Consider the following 18,865-nt stretch of genomic DNA (forward strand, 5'->3'; position numbering starts at 1 on the left):
AAAACAAGAGTTAGATGGACCTGAGGTCACAGTGACCCTTGACCTTTGTCCTCCAAAATTTATTCAGTTCATCCTTGAGTCCAAGTGGACAGTGGTGCCAAATTTGAAGAAATTCCGTCAACTTTTTCTTGAGATATAATGTTCATGAGAAGGGAACAAACGGACAAACGGACAACCTACAGAGGTCACATGTCAGGAGAGAGTATAGAAGTATGTGTGGTATCAAATGTGATTATGCTTAAAATTTTAATTTCTCAGTGTTGCAATGTTAGGATGAAAGAAAATGAGGCATAAAAGTGTAAATAAAGCAAAATTGCTCCAGTGAAAGGTATTTCAGTTAAAACCTGAAGGAACAGAGGTTTTAAAAATACATTCATAAAAAAATTATATAAACTATTAATAGTAATCTGGAGCATGGGTGTAAAGTGAAAAAAACATCATTAAAAGCTGTTTGACTCACCGTTCCTGAGTTTTGGTACTTTTTCTTCTTCTTTCCTTTTTTCTTTGGATTTAGAACCTGTGGAGAAAAACAGAAGCTTTAATCGACTTTTTGTTTTTAGGGCTGCACGATTCTGTTTAATATTGAGATCACGATCATAGGGGCAACATATTTGTTATTGCACAGAACGCTGCTTCCACTTCAGTGTTTTGCTACATTTTTGCTGATGTACACAGTGGTTAACTTGTGAGTGACAGGTCAATACCACGGCACTGTCCGGTCTGTGAGGTGTCTGTGTTCTCGTCTTACAGCTTTGACCCTTTCACGGTGTGTTTTCAGTTCATGGAAGTTAATTTGAATCTTTTTTAGTCCCCTTAAAACCTTTTTATTTGGTTGTATTTAGCTCCATTCTCTCGTGGCACATCTGGATTGCATATAACCAGGATGTCGACGGACAAAATGCTGAACTCAAGGCTTCAAACCCATACTCCAAAAAAAAAGCAATGGGTTACGTCACAGTGACTACGGCCACTTGTTATATACAGTCTGTGGTGCAACGACATGATAGCTCCCAAAAGTGAAGCCAAAGTCGGCTGTTGGTTGGCTGTTAGTTTTGGAAGCGCTTGATTTGATCAGGAACAAAAAGTTGTGATCACAATTAATAAACGATTAGTGCAGACCAAATTGTTTTCAGGTTTTGTTTGTTGACAGGTATTTCAGGCTATTACACTCTTAGGCTTCTTGCACTTTGCCTAAATTTTAAGCAAAAATGTGCTGGATGACATCACATGACTCACCTCCTCCTCCTCCTCCTACTGTCTCCACTTCATGGAGATGAAACAAAATGACAGTTTATGAATTGAGAAGAGGTTGAAAGATTCAGAAAATAATTCCAGCTGATTTGAAAAAGGGCAGAGGTGAGATGAGTCTGACGATGCTGAAATCACATATTGCCTCACACGTGTGGAGGGAGAAAACGCCCGCCTCCACCTGCCTCCATACTAAATGATTCAGGTTGTGCTTCATAAGCGCCTCCACTGACTTATGACCTTCGATGATTTATGGTTCGCTCCCACGTAGCTGGTGTGGAAATTAAATGGACCGGGTCAGTGAACTGCAGCGAGCTTTAGAAGAAGACACAGAACACAGTCTTTTGAGGAAACCGCTGCTGGTGTATATATTTGACTCCAGGGCAAAGAATCCTGTTAGTAATCAGTAGAGTAAATGCATTACTGCTGAAGTCAGCATGGGCAGAACGAGTGAATTGACTTGAATCGAAATATAGACCAGAAAGGCGGGTCTTTAAATTTTAAACAGGCCCTATTATGCTATTTTCCGGGTGCATAGTTTTATCTCCAGTTACAGTTACAACATGTTTACATGCGTTAATGCTCATAATCCTCCTTGTTTTTCTCATCCTGGCTGTCCTGCAGCACCTCTTCTCACCCTCTCTCTGAAACGCTCCGTTGTAGCGCTTGCTCCTCCCTCCAGAAAGCAAAGTCTGCTCTGATTGGTCAGCTAGCCCGCTCTGTTGTGATTGGTCAACGTTTCACATTTCAAAAAACTCTTCCTCCGGAGCTTCAGCTCCGTCTCTCTCTTTTGTTGTTTGAGGGCCAAACTAGCAGGAAGGAGTTTTACGTAACTTCTGTAACATTATGACCTCATAAAGTTACATTATGACCTCATAAAGTTACAGAAGTGAAGGAGAGAATTCAATGGAGCCGTTTCAGGAGCTCAGGAGCTTCTGAGGGGGAGGGTAACTCCTTTTAGGAATGGACTTCAGGTTTTACACTCTACAGACCTTTTACATGTACAAAAATATTTATAACACACTAATGAAGAGGGAAAAAGTGGAAAAACATAAAAGGGCCACTTTAAATGAACATGCAAACCTTTCAAATCAATATAAAATCTGCAAAATAAGTATGAGGGGGTGATACACTCCCGACAGTGGGAAGAGCACTAGTTCACCGTGAGGAAGGATCCGGAATGAGTTGGTCGTGCTCAAGCCCTAAATTAATATTGAATCAGTCCACATTTTGAATGACTTGAATTCTACAAGCAATGCATCACTCCATGTATGTATTTTTCCAGTATTAATCAGTATCTATACTGTTGACATCTGCCTCAAGACACAGGGCAAGAGGAGAAGTTATGTCACATTATAGTAGAAATAATGGATTTTTCTCTGACGGCTCCTCCATTATGTTGTATGTCTTTGGGGTATTTTTCTGACCTTGGTCCTGTGCTCGTTGTACAGTATGCAATACGTGGGAGGCACTATGCCAAAAGTTCAAAACTTCGAACACAAGCTGAGCTGACCTTTGTGAGCTCAGCCGGTTGCCGTATGGAAGCACTTGTGCTGTGGGGAAGCCACGCTGAGGACATTTTCCCCGAGAGTTAACAAACCAGTGTTACAGAAAACGGAACACCGGACATTTTATAAGAATGCCTGCAGTATGAAGTGAAGTCTGACTCCTGCTACTCAGTGGTGTGAATCTGCTGCTGCTGTATGAAGCAACTTTCAGTTTATACTCTCAAAAAATGAACAAACTGGGTTATATTTCTTTGAAAAAACAGTTGAAAGAACACCGTGTAAAACCCACTACAGCGTCAAGGCTATTGTGCTGCAACTAAAGATGGAGGAGAATTGAATGTTTGTTTTTTTAAATCTCACAGTCCTACATGAAAACAATTGATCATATAATAAGCCTTAAATTGAAAATATTATTGATTAAAGTATCCGCACTTAGATGCAACAACCAGGTCCATTTCACAGTTTGAGTGTCTGTAGTTCTTTGACAAAGGTTCAATACAGAAAATATTTTCTCTCACATTCTGCCTTTAATTCTTTACTGGTACATTTTTATTACTTCTTCCCGCTCTAATCTTTTTTCCCACCAAATCTGGCTTATCAGGGATCTACTTGTGTTCCTCGAGCCTACGGAGTTTATGCTAGCCAAGGTCTTTGTTCGGTTGCTAACCTCAATACATAAATATTGTTTTCCACTTCATGTTGATCTCTTCTTAATAAGCTGCTGCTGGAAACACGAACACTGAATCCCTCAGCTTTTCTCTGGATGCAACGATCAAGAGTTCTGTGCAAAGAGACGTGCATCGAGCATTGTTTCATTGTTAACACTTCACTTCCGACTGACATCAAGATGGAAATACAAATCTGCTTTTGCATAACTTTTTTACAAATTTCAACTTTTTTAACCTCATGCTCTGTGTCAAAAACTTCTCCCACATCAAAGATGATGAGTGACAGTTTTGGAAAGTGAAAACATTTTGTCCGGTCCTCTAGAGTTTTCCTTCAGCACTGGTTTCCCACCAAACAGCTGACTACTAATTTAAATCCATATTGATTATATTTATTAGTGATTCTAATAAAATAGTTTTGATGAACAAGTTGCAATTTGCTATTCGTGCACATTTTAGGACCACTAACCTCGGTTTCATAACAGAGGGAACATGATGACAGAGAAACGTGCTGTTTGTATCAGTCTTTCCCCTACATGCTATAAATGAAATCATATTTATTCTCATTATTATCTACCAAAGATCTTACGTGTTGCTAGTGTTTTCGTACATTTTGTAAAAAGAAAAAGAAAAAGAACCCAACATTTCTTTTTACAAATCAACACTTGAAATGATGAAGGCACTCGCAAATGACAAGGTAGTACAAAATGTGAACCATACTTTGGTGTTTCATTTTTACCTATTTACTTAAGATTACATTAATTTAAAACACATAAAAAGCTGCATTGATCGCACGGACAGGTGACGTCCTGATTTGACTCGCTACGTCGAGAAAAAAAAGGGTCAAGAAACTTGACGATTGAGCAGTAAGCATTAAAAAGCTCTCTTTCCATATACGCCTAAAACGATAATGGGCGAAATTAATGAAGGAATTAATTATGTTTATTGACCTTCATTTTTTTACACCAGAGTCATCTGTGAGACACATTGTAAACACACTAAAACAGGCAATGTCCTCAAAGAAAGGGTTGTTTGTTTTTTTGGTGAATAAGTGTGAATTTAAGTTTTAAGTAAACATTAAATTAACCATCATTGTGGCATTTCATGACCAACCTAACCGAACCGAACCTAACCTAACCTAACCTAACCTAACCTAACCTAACCTAACCTAACCTAACCTAACCTAACCTAACCTAACCAGTAAAGGTGTAGAAAATCAGAGCATATCTCCCATGGCGACAGCTGAGCTGATGGCTAGAAGCTAACAGTGCTAATGGTGCAAACAACTGCAGATATAATTGGTGTATGAGTGCAAAGCAGAGTGCCAAACCCCCCAAACTAACTACTATTCCTCCCTGGCTAACCTCTTATCCCTGTTCCTCTCTTCTTCAAAGGGCTGTCTGAGGGTTAACACTTTTTATGGTTATGATTTGTATTAGGGTCATGTTAGAGAAAGGGAAAGGACTGGAGGATAATAAATCCACAAGTATGGAAGTACAAGTGTGTGTGTGTGTGTGTGTGTGTGTGTGTGTGTGTGTGTGTGTGTGTGTGTGTGTGTGTGTGTGTGTGTGTGTGTGTGTGTGTGTGTGTGTGTGTGTGTGTGTGTGTGTGTGTGTGTGAGGAACATCACCTCGTAGATGTGGAACTGTGACTGGCTTCTGGACATTTCTCTGTAGCTGGTGCTGAAGTCGCCAATAAAGTCATGGCTGTAAAAAAAAAAAAAATATATATATATATATATATTATATATATTAAAACACACACACAGTCACAACAACATGTTCTTAATTATAGTGAGAGGCGCTGTAGTGAATACAAATAATAGCCCATAATAACAAGAATCAAAGAACCCATAATAACGTACATATTTGATTCAGTTCTTTGTGTATTAATCCATCTAATGTGTATTAACAAGCTCCTTGGATACCGGAGGCGTGGGCGTAGCAACCACTTTCATAATTTCATGGAGATAATCGGCACCGTTTGAATCGTGGGGGTCGTACATTTTGTTCAAAACACCCTTGAAGTGTCAAAAAAAAGTGAAATTAACTCAAGAACTGTGCTCCTGAACGCTGGGCATTCACTTGCTTCAAAAGATAAACATCGTCTCTATTCCCCCGACTGACTCTGTGAGGTTATCTGTCAAGAGACGGTTCAAGCATTATTAATAGTTAATGTATATTTAAAGCAGTGGGGAGTGTTGTCACATGAACAACTCTACAGGGATGTTTTTTTTTTTACAGTATCTGCTCTGAAGATGAGAGGCTGTATCAGGACAAAGATTTTTAGGGCAGTTTTTTTTAAAGCATTCAACATCACTGTCATCAGGTGATTGTTAAATCTACAATTGTTATGTAGGAGCAAAACATAAAGAAACAATAATCACTACGTATTCTGCTCCTGGGCCTTGTTGCAAATGTACGTTGTGATTAATCCACAGCAGGTGGCAATAAATGAATGATACTTCACAGATGGATGGAGCATCATAACTTACGCTGCAGAACGGACGTTAAGTTTAACAGGACAAAAGAAAGAGTGCAATTCCCTCACCCTCCGTCTCTGTCCCAGTCGTACACCTCCACCTTAATGCTCCTGTAGGGAAAGAGGAGAGGGAGGAGAGGGAGGAGAGGGAGGAGAATCCCATTAAAAAACCAATTAGCACCACTTGATTTACAACCTTTCTGCTCAAAAAAAGGCTGGTAGCTGGTAGCTGGTCCGTGGAAGGCTTTACGGGGCAGAAAGTGGTCAAGCCTTTGTAACGCAGAGAGGGTTAGAGTTATCAGTATACCCTGGTGTAACCCGCCAAATAAGAAAAGAATTAGAAAAAGATTAAAAATAAATAAGAATTAGGAACAGAGGCTGCCCAGTCCTCCAAATCTGAATTAGAATGAAATAACCAACGGATCCTCTGGTGCTTTTTGTGGAGGTATTGATGGGAAATATTCTGTGTTCATGACCATGTCATAATAGAAATGAAGCCAGTTGTTAAATCCCAGAGTTGGTAGTGTTAAAAATACAGTGCATGGTCATTATAGCACAAACTCTGGCTGACGTGAGGCATCCATGTTTGTTAATATGTGCTTTTATGATTTTCCAGGGACATAATTAGGAGCTGAATTGGATTTATAAGAGCTTTAAGAGGAACTCTAGTTTTAAGCTACTACTTCCTGAACTGAATGTTGGCAAATTTGGAGATTTTGGATCTAAAAGCAAAACATATTTTTTTCTTTTACTATAAGCTAAATTTGTTAATCAACAGAAAACTAGATTTCTCTTGAAAAATCTAATATAAGCTCAATTTAGCTTTCTGATACGCATGCATTGCAGTGAGTTGTTACAAACAAAGCAGACACAAGACAGTGGTACTTTCATTGTGCTTTATCATACTAGTTTTCTTTTCAAGTTCATGCAGGAACATCTTTAACTTTTCACTGCTAGATTGAAGCCTGAGCTAGTTTGTACTACTTAAAGGTGTCAGTACTTCTTAGTGTAACATTTGGAAAGGTTGAGTTGCAAAGAAAAGTAAGCAACTCAGGTCTTATCAGTGCTGTGCTCTTTATCTAACAAATGGAAAGCTTAATATGCATCAATACGTTACTACAGAAAATAGTGAGTAAAGAAGTTGTTTTTTTGTGATGTTCCTAGTTATATGTCAAGTATTTATAAATCAAACTCCGTCTTTTTTCTATTGATTCTAGTCTTTCAGTCGAGCTGTAAACATTGTCAGTGTGTTCTTCTACTGTACCTGTCGTAGTCTCCGTTACACAGCGCCCTGACGGGGATTTTAAAAGCCTGCCACACCGGATCCAGAGTGTTCTTCACCACCTCTGTTTTGTGGCAGATGGTATACCTGAGAGTGAGACATACAAAAGCTGTTAACAGAGGAAAAATATGCCTTAAAGTCCAACTGAAAGCACATTAAGTCGTCCATTTCTGTAGGTAAAATTTTTTATCATTAAAAGGTGGAAAAAAGGTATTTTGGGTAAATATTAGAAATGCTCCTTTATATATACGATGGCTGGTTTCCATCTACGTAGACGGATCCGTTTATTAATAATAATTAAAAATATTAATATAAATGTCTCCCTTTTGATTTATTCTGTTAGGGTAAACTGCTTTAAGGTTAAAAAAAAGACTTTAAGGTAAAAAAAAACAACAACTCTGTGTGCACTTCCTCTCTCCAGTAAAAAGTTTTTCATGAAGCCTGATCTCCGGCTGAAATAACAGCTTCCTGTTCTTTTTTCTATGTGACACCTAGCCTTGCTCTTTAAGCGCAGCGTGCTGTTGTTACGCCCTGCGGCTGAACATTTAGGCTGCATCAGTAAATACCCAGCTGCACAAAAAGAGAATGTGTTTCTCTACTAAGTCTCTGTAGTCGACTTGAATAAAAGCATCTGCGAGGCGGAGAAAGTGCGACCTCCACACACGTCTCTCACTTAAGTCCATGTCATCCGTCCTCTCTCCTCCCTTTATGTTCCTCTTTGTCAACTATGTCCCATTATCTCTGCTCAGCCCTCTTTCTGCTGCTTCGTCCTGTTAGCGTCTGGACGGCCAAAGTCACGTATACAACACCGAGAATTATGTAACATCACATAGGCAGTTTAGACCGTATATCCTCTGTATGGGGGCTTTTTGGAGCATGATAAATCACTCTCAGAGTCTATATGCATTACAGGCTTGTTGACATACTGTGTGTGTGTGTGTGTGTGTATGTGTGTTTGTGTATGTGGAAAAACTGAGATAGCTGCTTTTGTTAATTCAGCAAACTGCCATCCACAGATAACAAAGCTGCTTGTCGACTTACGATCCGTCCTCGTTGCTGCGGTAAAAGACGAGAAAAGGATCCGATTTTCCGAAGAAGTCCTTCTTATCCAGCTTGTTGCCACAAAACTGCAGCATCACCGACTCCTGGAACGGAGGGAGGTCATCAAGATATCGACTTTACACAGATACAAGTCGTGAAAAACATGAACAAATGCTTTCACGACATGTAACATTAGATACTTGTGTTGATAAACTGTAGATACATTCAGTTATAGACACATTTTGGAGAATAATTCAGATTTTAAAAAGGTGACTTGATCTTTCTGAGTACTTAATCAATCACTGAGTTCTGGGAGCTGATATTTAAATTTGATCATCACCTGCCCGAAAAACAGAAACTAGAAGATTAAATGTAGATTATCAGGCTTAATTTGACCCTCGGACACTCTGACACACGCATGATGTCATCTTTAATCTATAATTAATGATTGTGCAGGGGTTGTGAGTTATGTGTTACAATACATTTCCCTGTGTTCTAGTCTATAATTGAGCAATTTCCTTTGTTTCCCAGGATGACGGAGTGATGAGCAAAAAAGCGAGACCTAATCAACTTCTCTGATTGCTGCAATGCATGCTGGGATGTTGTGTATTGCCAGGAGAGAAACAGGTGTCTCTACAGTGGTTTTCTCTCGCTTTCTCTTGTCGTATTTTGGTGCACAATGGAAGCTCTTTGATTTGACGGAAGGAGACCGAAATGACACGATATTCACCGTTTGATGTTTTGACCTGGGTTAGGGTTTAAAATAAAATAAATAAATCTGCTATCACACCTCACTAGAAATATCTTGTAGTGAAGGTTGTGACGCTATCTCGATCAGAAAACTCCGTCCACCAACTCACACAATCACGGCGTCGCTGTCGTGGCTGGTAACAACAAAATGTGAACCAGAATGGAGAGGAACTTTTTTCAGAAATAGCTGATTTTTCTACCAGTGGCCAAATGTTTGAGAAGATTCTGTTTTCTTTAGAAATAGATAGAGATTCAAATAGACAGAGTCACAGTCTAGCTCAGCACAGAGTTTAACTGAAGACATGACAACAGTCTGCTTTATCTTCTTAAGTCTTCTTAAATTGGTTGAAAACTAGCTGCATGAACAAAAAGTTTTGGGTTTTTGTTTGTCTACAGAGTGAACATAAATCTAACTTTTTTCTGTGCAAAAGCTACTACAAATCTGTTAAAGTGAACATAACTTGTTAAAAGTCAGCACAGTATCTGTTCTGTGACAGTGCTTCATGTTTCCTCTTACTTGTAGCAGAACAGAGGTATTTTCAGGGAAGTAATGTCTTTGGTGCATTCTTAAAAGAACACAGTATCAGTGCTAAAATGCATTCATAATACTAAAGGTTATAATGTTTTAGTTTTAGTGGATTTCACTAGTTTGTGGTGTTGTATAATTACATTTCCATCCTCTTTGTTATATATTAAGATGGAATTTATTGCAATATTGTAAAAAAAAAATACAAAAGAATTTTAGTTTTAGCTAGGTGTAACTCATCAATTATGTACGTTTGTGTCAGTATTCATGTAAAAGTTAAGTATGTATAAAATTAATGTTGTTTTTTGGCAATATCTCCTTATTACAACCAGACTTGTCTGTCATAGTAATTAAGAAGACACAGATGAAACTGTTAAGATACCTGATGGGTCAGACGTGTCACTTTGGAAGATATAAAAATCAGACGCTTGGAGGAAAGTATCTGAAAAGTCAGAAAGTTTTTACTTCAGTGTACTATCAGGGGAAGCAAACAGACTCTTACCCTGCAGTTGCTCAGTTCTTCTGCTCTCACTATGATGGTGCCACATTTCTTCCCCGGGATCCCGCTAGAAGAAAAGAGATAAAAAAACAAAATATTCCCTTTACATGCAAGTAGCCAAAGGCCTCAAACAACGGCTCTGTGACAGGTGGAACAACGGTATGAAACCACGGAGTTACAGGGAAAATATATCTGAGTGGTAAAATGTTCAAACAACTAATTAAATATAATCAATAGAAACTATATTGTATTATAGTTTTTAACTTTTGTATCTGATATTTTATGTTTTTGTTTCTTCCAACTTCTTTTCATCTCAATATAAAAACACAATTATGTGCATTATATATCCCAGAGATAGCTGATACATAGAGCTTCATGAAAAACTGAGAGAGGAAACTCTGACCCGTATTGAACTTAATATACGTCATATTTCATGGATTCTACTGCACATAAAGTATAAAGTTGTTTGTTTATTCGTAGCATTCATTCAACTGTAGGGCCGAGTCTCTTCATTGATTTCCCGAATGGTTTCCAACTCAAAAGGTCCCCCTTCAATAAAATTTCTGGTTTGATTCAATATTGATTTGATTCGGGATATTTAAGGTACAATACCAATATTGCTTGGATATGAAAGAGATTCTCAGAGATCTAATACTGCAAATTTGACAGGGAACCCTCTTGACCTGTTGCATTATTAAAACAAATAAAAATAGATAGAAAAAAAAACTTTATTAAGAATTGAGCCCAAAGCCGACCCCTGTACTTGCCATGTGTACGCTTTGATGTTTGCAGTACCACTATGTTTACATATTACATCCTAGATTAGGGCAGATCAGCTGAAGGCTTCAGTGGAGCAGCTTCCGGCATGTTTTGATTCGCCTGAGGTTTGCTAGACGGGTCAAGGCGTAACACATCCACAGGAAGAGTTATATATCTCAGGTTTTTATGACTCAATATCGGATCATTCAATTCAATTTAAATCATAAATCCATTTTTTTTAAACCCAGCCCTATTCAACTGTATAAACCGTCCATGTATAAGCACTTTGTGACTGCTTGGGCTTTAACTGCATGTTGCTGAACTGAATATTCTCAGTCCATACTTAAACTTATAAATAATGTCTTTCTCTACATGTAGCATTTATCCACCAATCATAATGGTTTCAGGCAAACAGAAGCTCTATGAGAATGTCAGATTACTCTGCTGTTAAAATGTCAATTAAATGTTCAATCTAAAGAAAACTCACAGTATAAACTTCTATCAGCTGAGACCCCTGCAGACCTGAAATCAGATTCCTATTATTCCTCGTCTCTCTCGCATGTATCTGCCTGATTGTCCAAATGAATGATAATGTTTGCTGAAAGAAAAGGGCCATCAACATAATGTATCCACATCCGGTGACATTTCAGCTGTGATGTTTGTTTACGTCCTGAGCTGGCGAGGCGTAATATTCAGCCAATAAAGCCGAGGGAGGCTGACCACTAAAAATAGAGCAGATGAATGCCACAGACCGCGGGCCGGATCCACAGCGAGGAGGAAGTGGGAGAGATCATTTCATTTGGCTAAGGACTGTCCGGCACAATAACACATGTGGAGGGAAACTGATTGCAAATCGAAGCGAGCCTTTTGATACTCCACCCCCACCATCACCCCCCCACCCTCCGTCACCTGAGACGGACCGCCGTCTCTTTGATATATTCAGGGAAATGAATTCACTGTACGAGCAGAGAGATTGCTTGGTAACGGGGGCAGATGGAGAAAAATGGAGACAGAAAGAGGGAGGGAAGAAGAGAAGAGATGGACAGAAGAGAGATTCTAGAAAGATGGAGGAGAGAATGAGAGGCTGGTGAGAGAGAGAGAGAGAGAGAGAGAGAGGCACATGGTGAATGGGATGTGTGCTGATAATCAATACCTCACATATTAAAGCAGATATATATTTTTTTCTCTAGAATGATAAGGCAGCATGTTATAAAACTCAAAAGTGTGTTAAATAACCAAAATGTTTTTTTTTTAAATGCATCTGGATGTTTTTAAAATAATACATTTTTGTTTATTGTCTGGTTTTCTTTGTCTGATGATTTGGAAGTGTAAATACTATGTTAAGTTTTATATGTTAACCTTTTTGACCTCTTTATGATTATTACTATTATCCACAGTTTTTCTGTAAATAACAACTGGCAGTAATACGCCACTGTCCTATTTCCAAGCCTAGTTGAACTGTTCCAGAAAAGCAGCAGTTTTTTCTGCCAACCTGGTTTCTCTCCCTCAGTCTGTACAGTGTGTCTGTTAGTGGTTATTCAGGGCTGTCATGCTGGTCTTAGCCATTAAGACTGTATAAAATATACTGAGTGAAACCTCCCTGGTTCGATTCCTGACCAGAAACCATGGCTGCACATCATTTACCCTCCTCCTATTCATATTTCCTGTCACCTTTCTACCATACACTTTCAACTAGAGGTAAGAAATGCCACAAAAACAAGTCCAGCCTATGCTTTTGCATACATTTTTGAATATTCTCAACTTTTCAGCTTCAATCACGGAGTCAAACCACAGCCTATGAAATCAGGCAAGAGGCGGGGTTTACTAGTTTAACAATTGCTTCCTGTTTTGATACAGGTAGATATGGGAGGGCTAGTTAGCTGTTGGACTCTTGGTAACATGTCCAATCATGACATTACTGCCAAAAAGTAAACTTAACGTGGTCCTTGAACAATCTACCAATCAAAACCATTAACTTCCATATTTATATTTGTCATTTATCTTGTTAGAAAGTTAAATACACCTTTATTGCTGAAGAGTATTTGGATTTTTATATGACCCAGGCTCAAAAAATCTGCCATGTCCTCTCTTACTCCACTATATATATTTACATCGCTAGTAGTTGTTTGCTGCTATATTAATACTCAGAATGTTAAATACAGCTCCTTTAATTAATAAACTAAACTCCTTATTGTGTGGAAGAGACTGGGATCATTCTTTGATGTGTAACATCAGGCTTGACTCTATCATTGCTTACTTTTCTTTGCAAAACAAAATGTAACAAATAAATACATAAATGTACATTTACTGAATTGTTATTGATTCTTATCAAATATAATATAAATATATGAATAAGTCGCACACCAAAGAAATTGTAAAAATATCTTCAAAATGAAGTGGAATTGCAAGTTAAGAGTGTTAACCTTTTTAATTCTGCAAAAAATTGGTAAAAACTTAAACAGGAATTTATATTACAGTATAATTGATATCCGATCCAGCTGTTGATTCAGTATCAGCCGAATGTAAGTCATCTGTATGGGTGCATCGCTAGTTGAAAAAAATAGGAAAATGTTTTAAAATGTTCCAACAATGGTACGTTTATGTATAGAGTCATGCGTTTGCATTTGTATACGAATCCACCAACATCTAACAAGGTTCCTTTATACTTTGGTTTCTTAGCGTGACACAAAAGCAGCAAAAAAAAAGTTCATGGCAGACTTCTGTGACTCAGAATGTGAAACCTTCTCAGAGTCACTGAGGCTCGTTTATATCAGACTCTAAGCGTGACATAATCTCACAACGATGACATGGTTGTGTGTGTTTGGAGCTTATTGTCATCTCAGTCGTCACTGCTGCTCTTTATTTTTGTGATCCGCCTACACTTCACTGAGCAGACGTGTGATGCTTCTGACTGAAGACGTGTTTCTTTGTGTTTCACTCAGAGGCAGCAGAGTGAGCACACACACATACACACACACACACACACACACACACACACACACACACACACACACACACACACACACACACACACACACACACACACACACACACACACACACACACACACAAAGTTGCATTAAAATAAAACATGAACGGATCACACAACAGATCTGAGTGAATGACTGCGGGCCGAGGTGATTACATAACGCGGCGACAGAAACACATTCTTACATCATATTTCTTGTGTGTCACTCTGTAGCAGGCCCATTCAGCTGCAGACACTCATTGATTCTGCCACACACACACACACACAAACACACACACACAACACACACACACACACACACACACACACACACACACACACACACACACACACACACATACACACAGACAGACACACACACAGACAGACAGACAGACAGACAGACAGACAGACAGACAGACAGACAGACAGACAGACAGACAGACAGACATGGATGAAGATGCCAGTACAGTTTCTCCCTCTCTCTCTCTCTCTCTGTCTCTCTCTCTCACACACGCACACATACTCATACACACATATACACACAGACAGACAGACACACTGACAGACAGACAGACATGCACAGACAGACAGACAGACAGACAGACAGACAGACAGACAGACAGACATGGATGAAGACACCAGTACAGTCTCTCTCCTCTCTCTCTCTCTCTCTCTCTCTCTCTCACACAGTTACACACACACACTGACAGACAGACACACAGACAGACAGACAGACAGACAGACAGACAGACAGACAGACATGGATTTAGATGCCATTACAGTCTCTCTCTCTCACTCTCTCTCTCTCTCTCTCACACACTGATAGACAGACTGACAGACAGACAGACATGGATGTAGATGCCATTACAGTCTCTCTCACTCACTCACTCTCTCTCACACACACAGACACACACTGACAGACACACACACACACACACACACACACACACACACACACACACACACACACACACACACACACACACACACACACACACACACACACACGGGTTGAGGCGAGGGTCAGACTACTGATGGCTCGTGGCCTCAGGAGAAAAACCAAAAGCATCAACAAATTGTTCTCTTCAGTAGACGGAGGGAGAAGCTGCAGTTCTGCTGCGTCGAGCTGAGATAATAGGAGACACATCGGTGGAGGATCAATTAAGAAACGTCTGATTGATTTTAGAGAACTTGATCCAGGTCTAATGAGGAGCCTTTGATGGCTTTAAGAGGAAGAATCTATGTTTGCTGTGAATGTCCTGCAGTAAGTTTCACTGGTATAGATTTATCAGGTTGTATTCTTTACAAAACGGCAAAGTTTTATGGTTTCTTAGTGGTTTTGGTATGACTGGTATTCAGTGATTATAGATTATTTATTTACTATTTTTTACTTTGAGTGTCTTTCATTTAACAATAAAACTATATTTTAATCAAGTATCTTTATATTTTAGCCGTTAATTGGTCATTAAATGTTTTACTTTTTATCCTGTATTGTATCATTTGTCTTATTAGTCAGTCACCTGTAAAACAGGAACTGCACAAACCTGTATGACATACATACAGTATTATTATGCTTGGTTGATTGATGTATAGCATTTGTGCACTTTGTACTTGGTAGTACAATATGCAATACATACTTGCATTAAATAAAAAAACAAATTTCATACGTATACAATCACTTATACTTGTGTTACGTTTTTTAATCCCTGAAAAAACACATTTGTGCGTAGAAACCCTCAATATTTAATGTTTTCTTTTGATTAAACACAATACAGTTAAAAATAATGATTAAATATATGTTTTATATCAACCATCATCTTCTCAGAGAATAACTAAAGTCAAATGAGAATCTGATCAAACCAAATAATTTTAACTCAAAATACAATGAAAAACATATTTTCAGTTTCGGCAACCAGAAGCTGTTGCCTGGATACCGGCCTGACAAGTGTTGAACCCTACACCCTTTACTCCAAGTATAGAGAGAAGTATAAATTCTTTGATAACATGCTAAATTATCAATTCTTCCGCTGTTTATGCCAAACAAACTAATGTTTTAAGGAGTTTTTGGGGGATTGGAAACTTAAGAAGACTTCCTGTGCACTAGAGGATGTTTCCAAGGAAACACCAAACACACAAGTAGCAGCATAAGTGATATATCTCATAAACTGGCTCCAGTTTTACTTTGTTCAACTAGAGAGCAGAAATCAGATCATGTACTCAGATGAAAATGCCCCTGATTGTGTCTTTATGCTCCAGTTGAGGCTTCAGTTCGGTTTAGGCTTCCTTCAGACAGCCGAGCTGGGAGCTCATCGCTGACATCTTCCCGTCGGGTGAACTGTCCCTTTTCACTACTCGCTGTTTACCATCTCAACGTGTTTACGGTCTGCCATTAGGGTGCTGCTGCTGTTTAACTATTCATCTCATTTGGCTGATGGAGACAGTGTACGCTCTCATCAACATCTTGGCTCGTCTTCATGATGCCCCTGCTTCGCTTCACTTCAAACACAGACAGTAGCAAGTGGTCTTAAAATAACATGCTGATTTTCAATTCATGCCACTGAATGGACCTGAATCTTAAAATCTGAACCTGAGCCCAAACATCTTTTGGCACCTAATGATAGTGGCTGCCCCATTAAATTAATGCAATACAACCCTTTTTTCCCGTTCGCTTTGAATTATGAATGTGTCAATAACACGGCGGTGTGGGTTTTTGTTTGTTTGTAGGTGCGTGTTGTGTACTTGATTCTACTTACATCAAAGGTTTTTCCAGGCGGCTTCCCAGGGAGCCGACGATCTCGCCGAGCGTACAGAACGCCTGGCCCAGGAAGTCCTGCATGTGTGAGAAAAACATACAATTAATCAGACGGGAAAGAAAAATGTAGTGATGGAAAAACAGAGAGAAATATTAATTAAGATTATCATTTATTTCGTTTCTTTAATAAGCATAAAAGTTTGACCCAAGAACATCATGCTACACCACGCTAACACACAAACTGTTAAAGAAAGTTTAAAGTCTTTCAGCAGTTTGATTTCAAATTCAGTCATTTTTTCCAAAGTTTGTTTTTGTTTCGCTACACTTTTTTCTCACTGATTGTTTTATTTGATTCTGCAACTTAATGTAACAGCCGAAATGATAAGCCGATTAATCAATTAGTCAATCGAAAGAGACTAAATCTGCAACAATTTTTATTAATTTATATTAATCGTTTATAATACTTTCTGGTTCCAGGTTGTCAGATGTGATGATTTTTGATGATCTTTTTTTGTCATATATGATAGTAAACTTAATATTCATGTCTGTCACCTGAGGCTTTAAGAAATTATAATGGACATATTTTACAATTCTTTGAACATTTTATTCCAAAAATGGTTTATTGATAAATTGAGAATTTAACCGGCAAATTAAAATATGTTGAAAATAATCGTGAGTTGCAGCCGTCCTGCCAATTTTCACCAAAATCTCTTTGTCAATCAGGACAAACAGGAGAGACCAAAGGAGAGTCCAACTGAACTGTTCAGTGACAAAAACAACTATATTTTCTCAATTTATGTACATGCGAGCACCATAGAGGCGTACAGAACACAACAAAACAAGGCTTTGCTTTGCAGCTACTCCAGTTATAGAGTATGTCGAGTTCTTACTTGGCCGCATTTAATGTTTGTCTTGTAAAAAAATCATATTTTTGGCCTCATTTCTGTTTTTCATGTGTATTTTTAAACATAGACAGCTAAGCCCAGCTTGCAGAGGACCCGTGTCCTTGTTGACCACTGTGGTGTGACCACGAGGGAGGACTGGGTTTGTGGAGGAGGAGCCTTTGGCCAACAAGAAGAGCAAAGAGCAGAGAGGGAGGACGGGAGGATGGGGGGGGGCATAGAAAGTCTGTTTACAGGCGAGGAGGGATTGTTCACGCACTGCTATTGAGGCCTCCCCTACCAGATTGTGTGTGCGTGAGTAAGCGTGCACTTTCCTGTGTGCGTATGTGTGCGTATGTGTGTGCGTGTAAAAGTGTTTGACAGATGAGCCGCTCTGAGTCCGGCGGGCAGAAAGCTGCTCCAAAGATCTTTGCCGGTGCTGAGCAAATTTCTCCCCCAGCCAAGTTCTTGAAACAAAAAGAGATGACAAAAATGCTCCGGCCTCTCCATAAGAAATGAGCTGCTAGCTTGCAAAAAATAAAAGCCTAAGATATCAGAGGCCAGAGGCTGAGGCGCCTCAGATTAACAGGCTCAGTGGTGGCAGGAGAGAAAAAAGAAGGTTAGGAGGGTTTCTCCAAGTAGAAGAGATCACAGCTGAACCAGACAAGTCCTACAGGCCTTCTTAAAGTCTCCTCTGCTCATTAGGCATCTAATATACACACATATATATATATATCTATGTCCATGCAGAGAAAACTACACTATATGTTAACATGGGTCTGATTGTCATATTTTTTCAGTTATGATTATTGGTCAAAATAACATTTCATGAACAATAAAAAGAGTAACTCCTGAACTTTGACTCAAAATCTAAATGTTTTGATTCCATTCTTTAAAATGTCATACCCATATATATAGGTATGTAATATATATATATATATATATATATATATATATATCCATCAACAGGCTCTATGGCAACAGCTGTAGCTAACCATCAAACCATCCCACAGTATAAAACATGTCAAAACAATGGCAGCAATGCCAAAAACATCTCAAATATAACATACACTACAGTTAAAATGTTAGAAAATGTACATGATATATCCTAAAAAGTATTAAAATCTCAGAGATCATTTCAAAAACATGTCTTTGAGATTGATTAAAGGTTAAAATATATTGTAATCAAGACCAACAGTCATAGAAGACAAAAAAACAGACAGAAGTATAAGAATAATATTGGTGTTGACAAATACTAAAATTTCCTTTTAAGGCCAAATGTTCTTTTAGCTTGTAACCCCCTACAATGAAGTGGTTCCTCTATAGCCCCTCAGTATAGGATGCACACAGTCCAGAGTGCTGCAGGAGTGAGTCCTTGAATGTGAAAATGAGTCAGCGTGTTAGGTTCCCACGTCTCAAAGTCAATGGTTTGTTTGAACGGGTTTGTTGTAAGATGCCTGAAATAAGGTCTGCAGTGAAAACAAGCTTTAGAGATTTTAATG

General features: G+C 38.7%; 1 protein-coding gene across 1 annotated transcript in view; it reads right to left on the reverse strand.

Annotated features, from left to right (window-relative positions):
• The window catches only part of LOC129108047 (copine-8-like), a 65,658-nt gene that overhangs the window by 13,925 nt on the left and 32,868 nt on the right, over window positions 1-18,865 (reverse strand). The window contains exons 6-12 of the mRNA XM_054619690.1: window positions 16,484-16,560; window positions 10,004-10,067; window positions 8,226-8,329; window positions 7,167-7,271; window positions 5,972-6,013; window positions 5,052-5,127; window positions 461-517 (exon numbers count right to left, since the gene is read on the reverse strand). Coding sequence (XP_054475665.1) covers window positions 461-517; window positions 5,052-5,127; window positions 5,972-6,013; window positions 7,167-7,271; window positions 8,226-8,329; window positions 10,004-10,067; window positions 16,484-16,560 — 525 coding nt within the window. The remainder of the gene's footprint in view (window positions 1-460; window positions 518-5,051; window positions 5,128-5,971; window positions 6,014-7,166; window positions 7,272-8,225; window positions 8,330-10,003; window positions 10,068-16,483; window positions 16,561-18,865) is intronic.

Source organism: Anoplopoma fimbria, chromosome 19, assembly GCF_027596085.1.
Source record: "Anoplopoma fimbria isolate UVic2021 breed Golden Eagle Sablefish chromosome 19, Afim_UVic_2022, whole genome shotgun sequence".
NCBI classification, from domain to species: Eukaryota; Metazoa; Chordata; class Actinopteri; order Perciformes; family Anoplopomatidae; genus Anoplopoma; species Anoplopoma fimbria.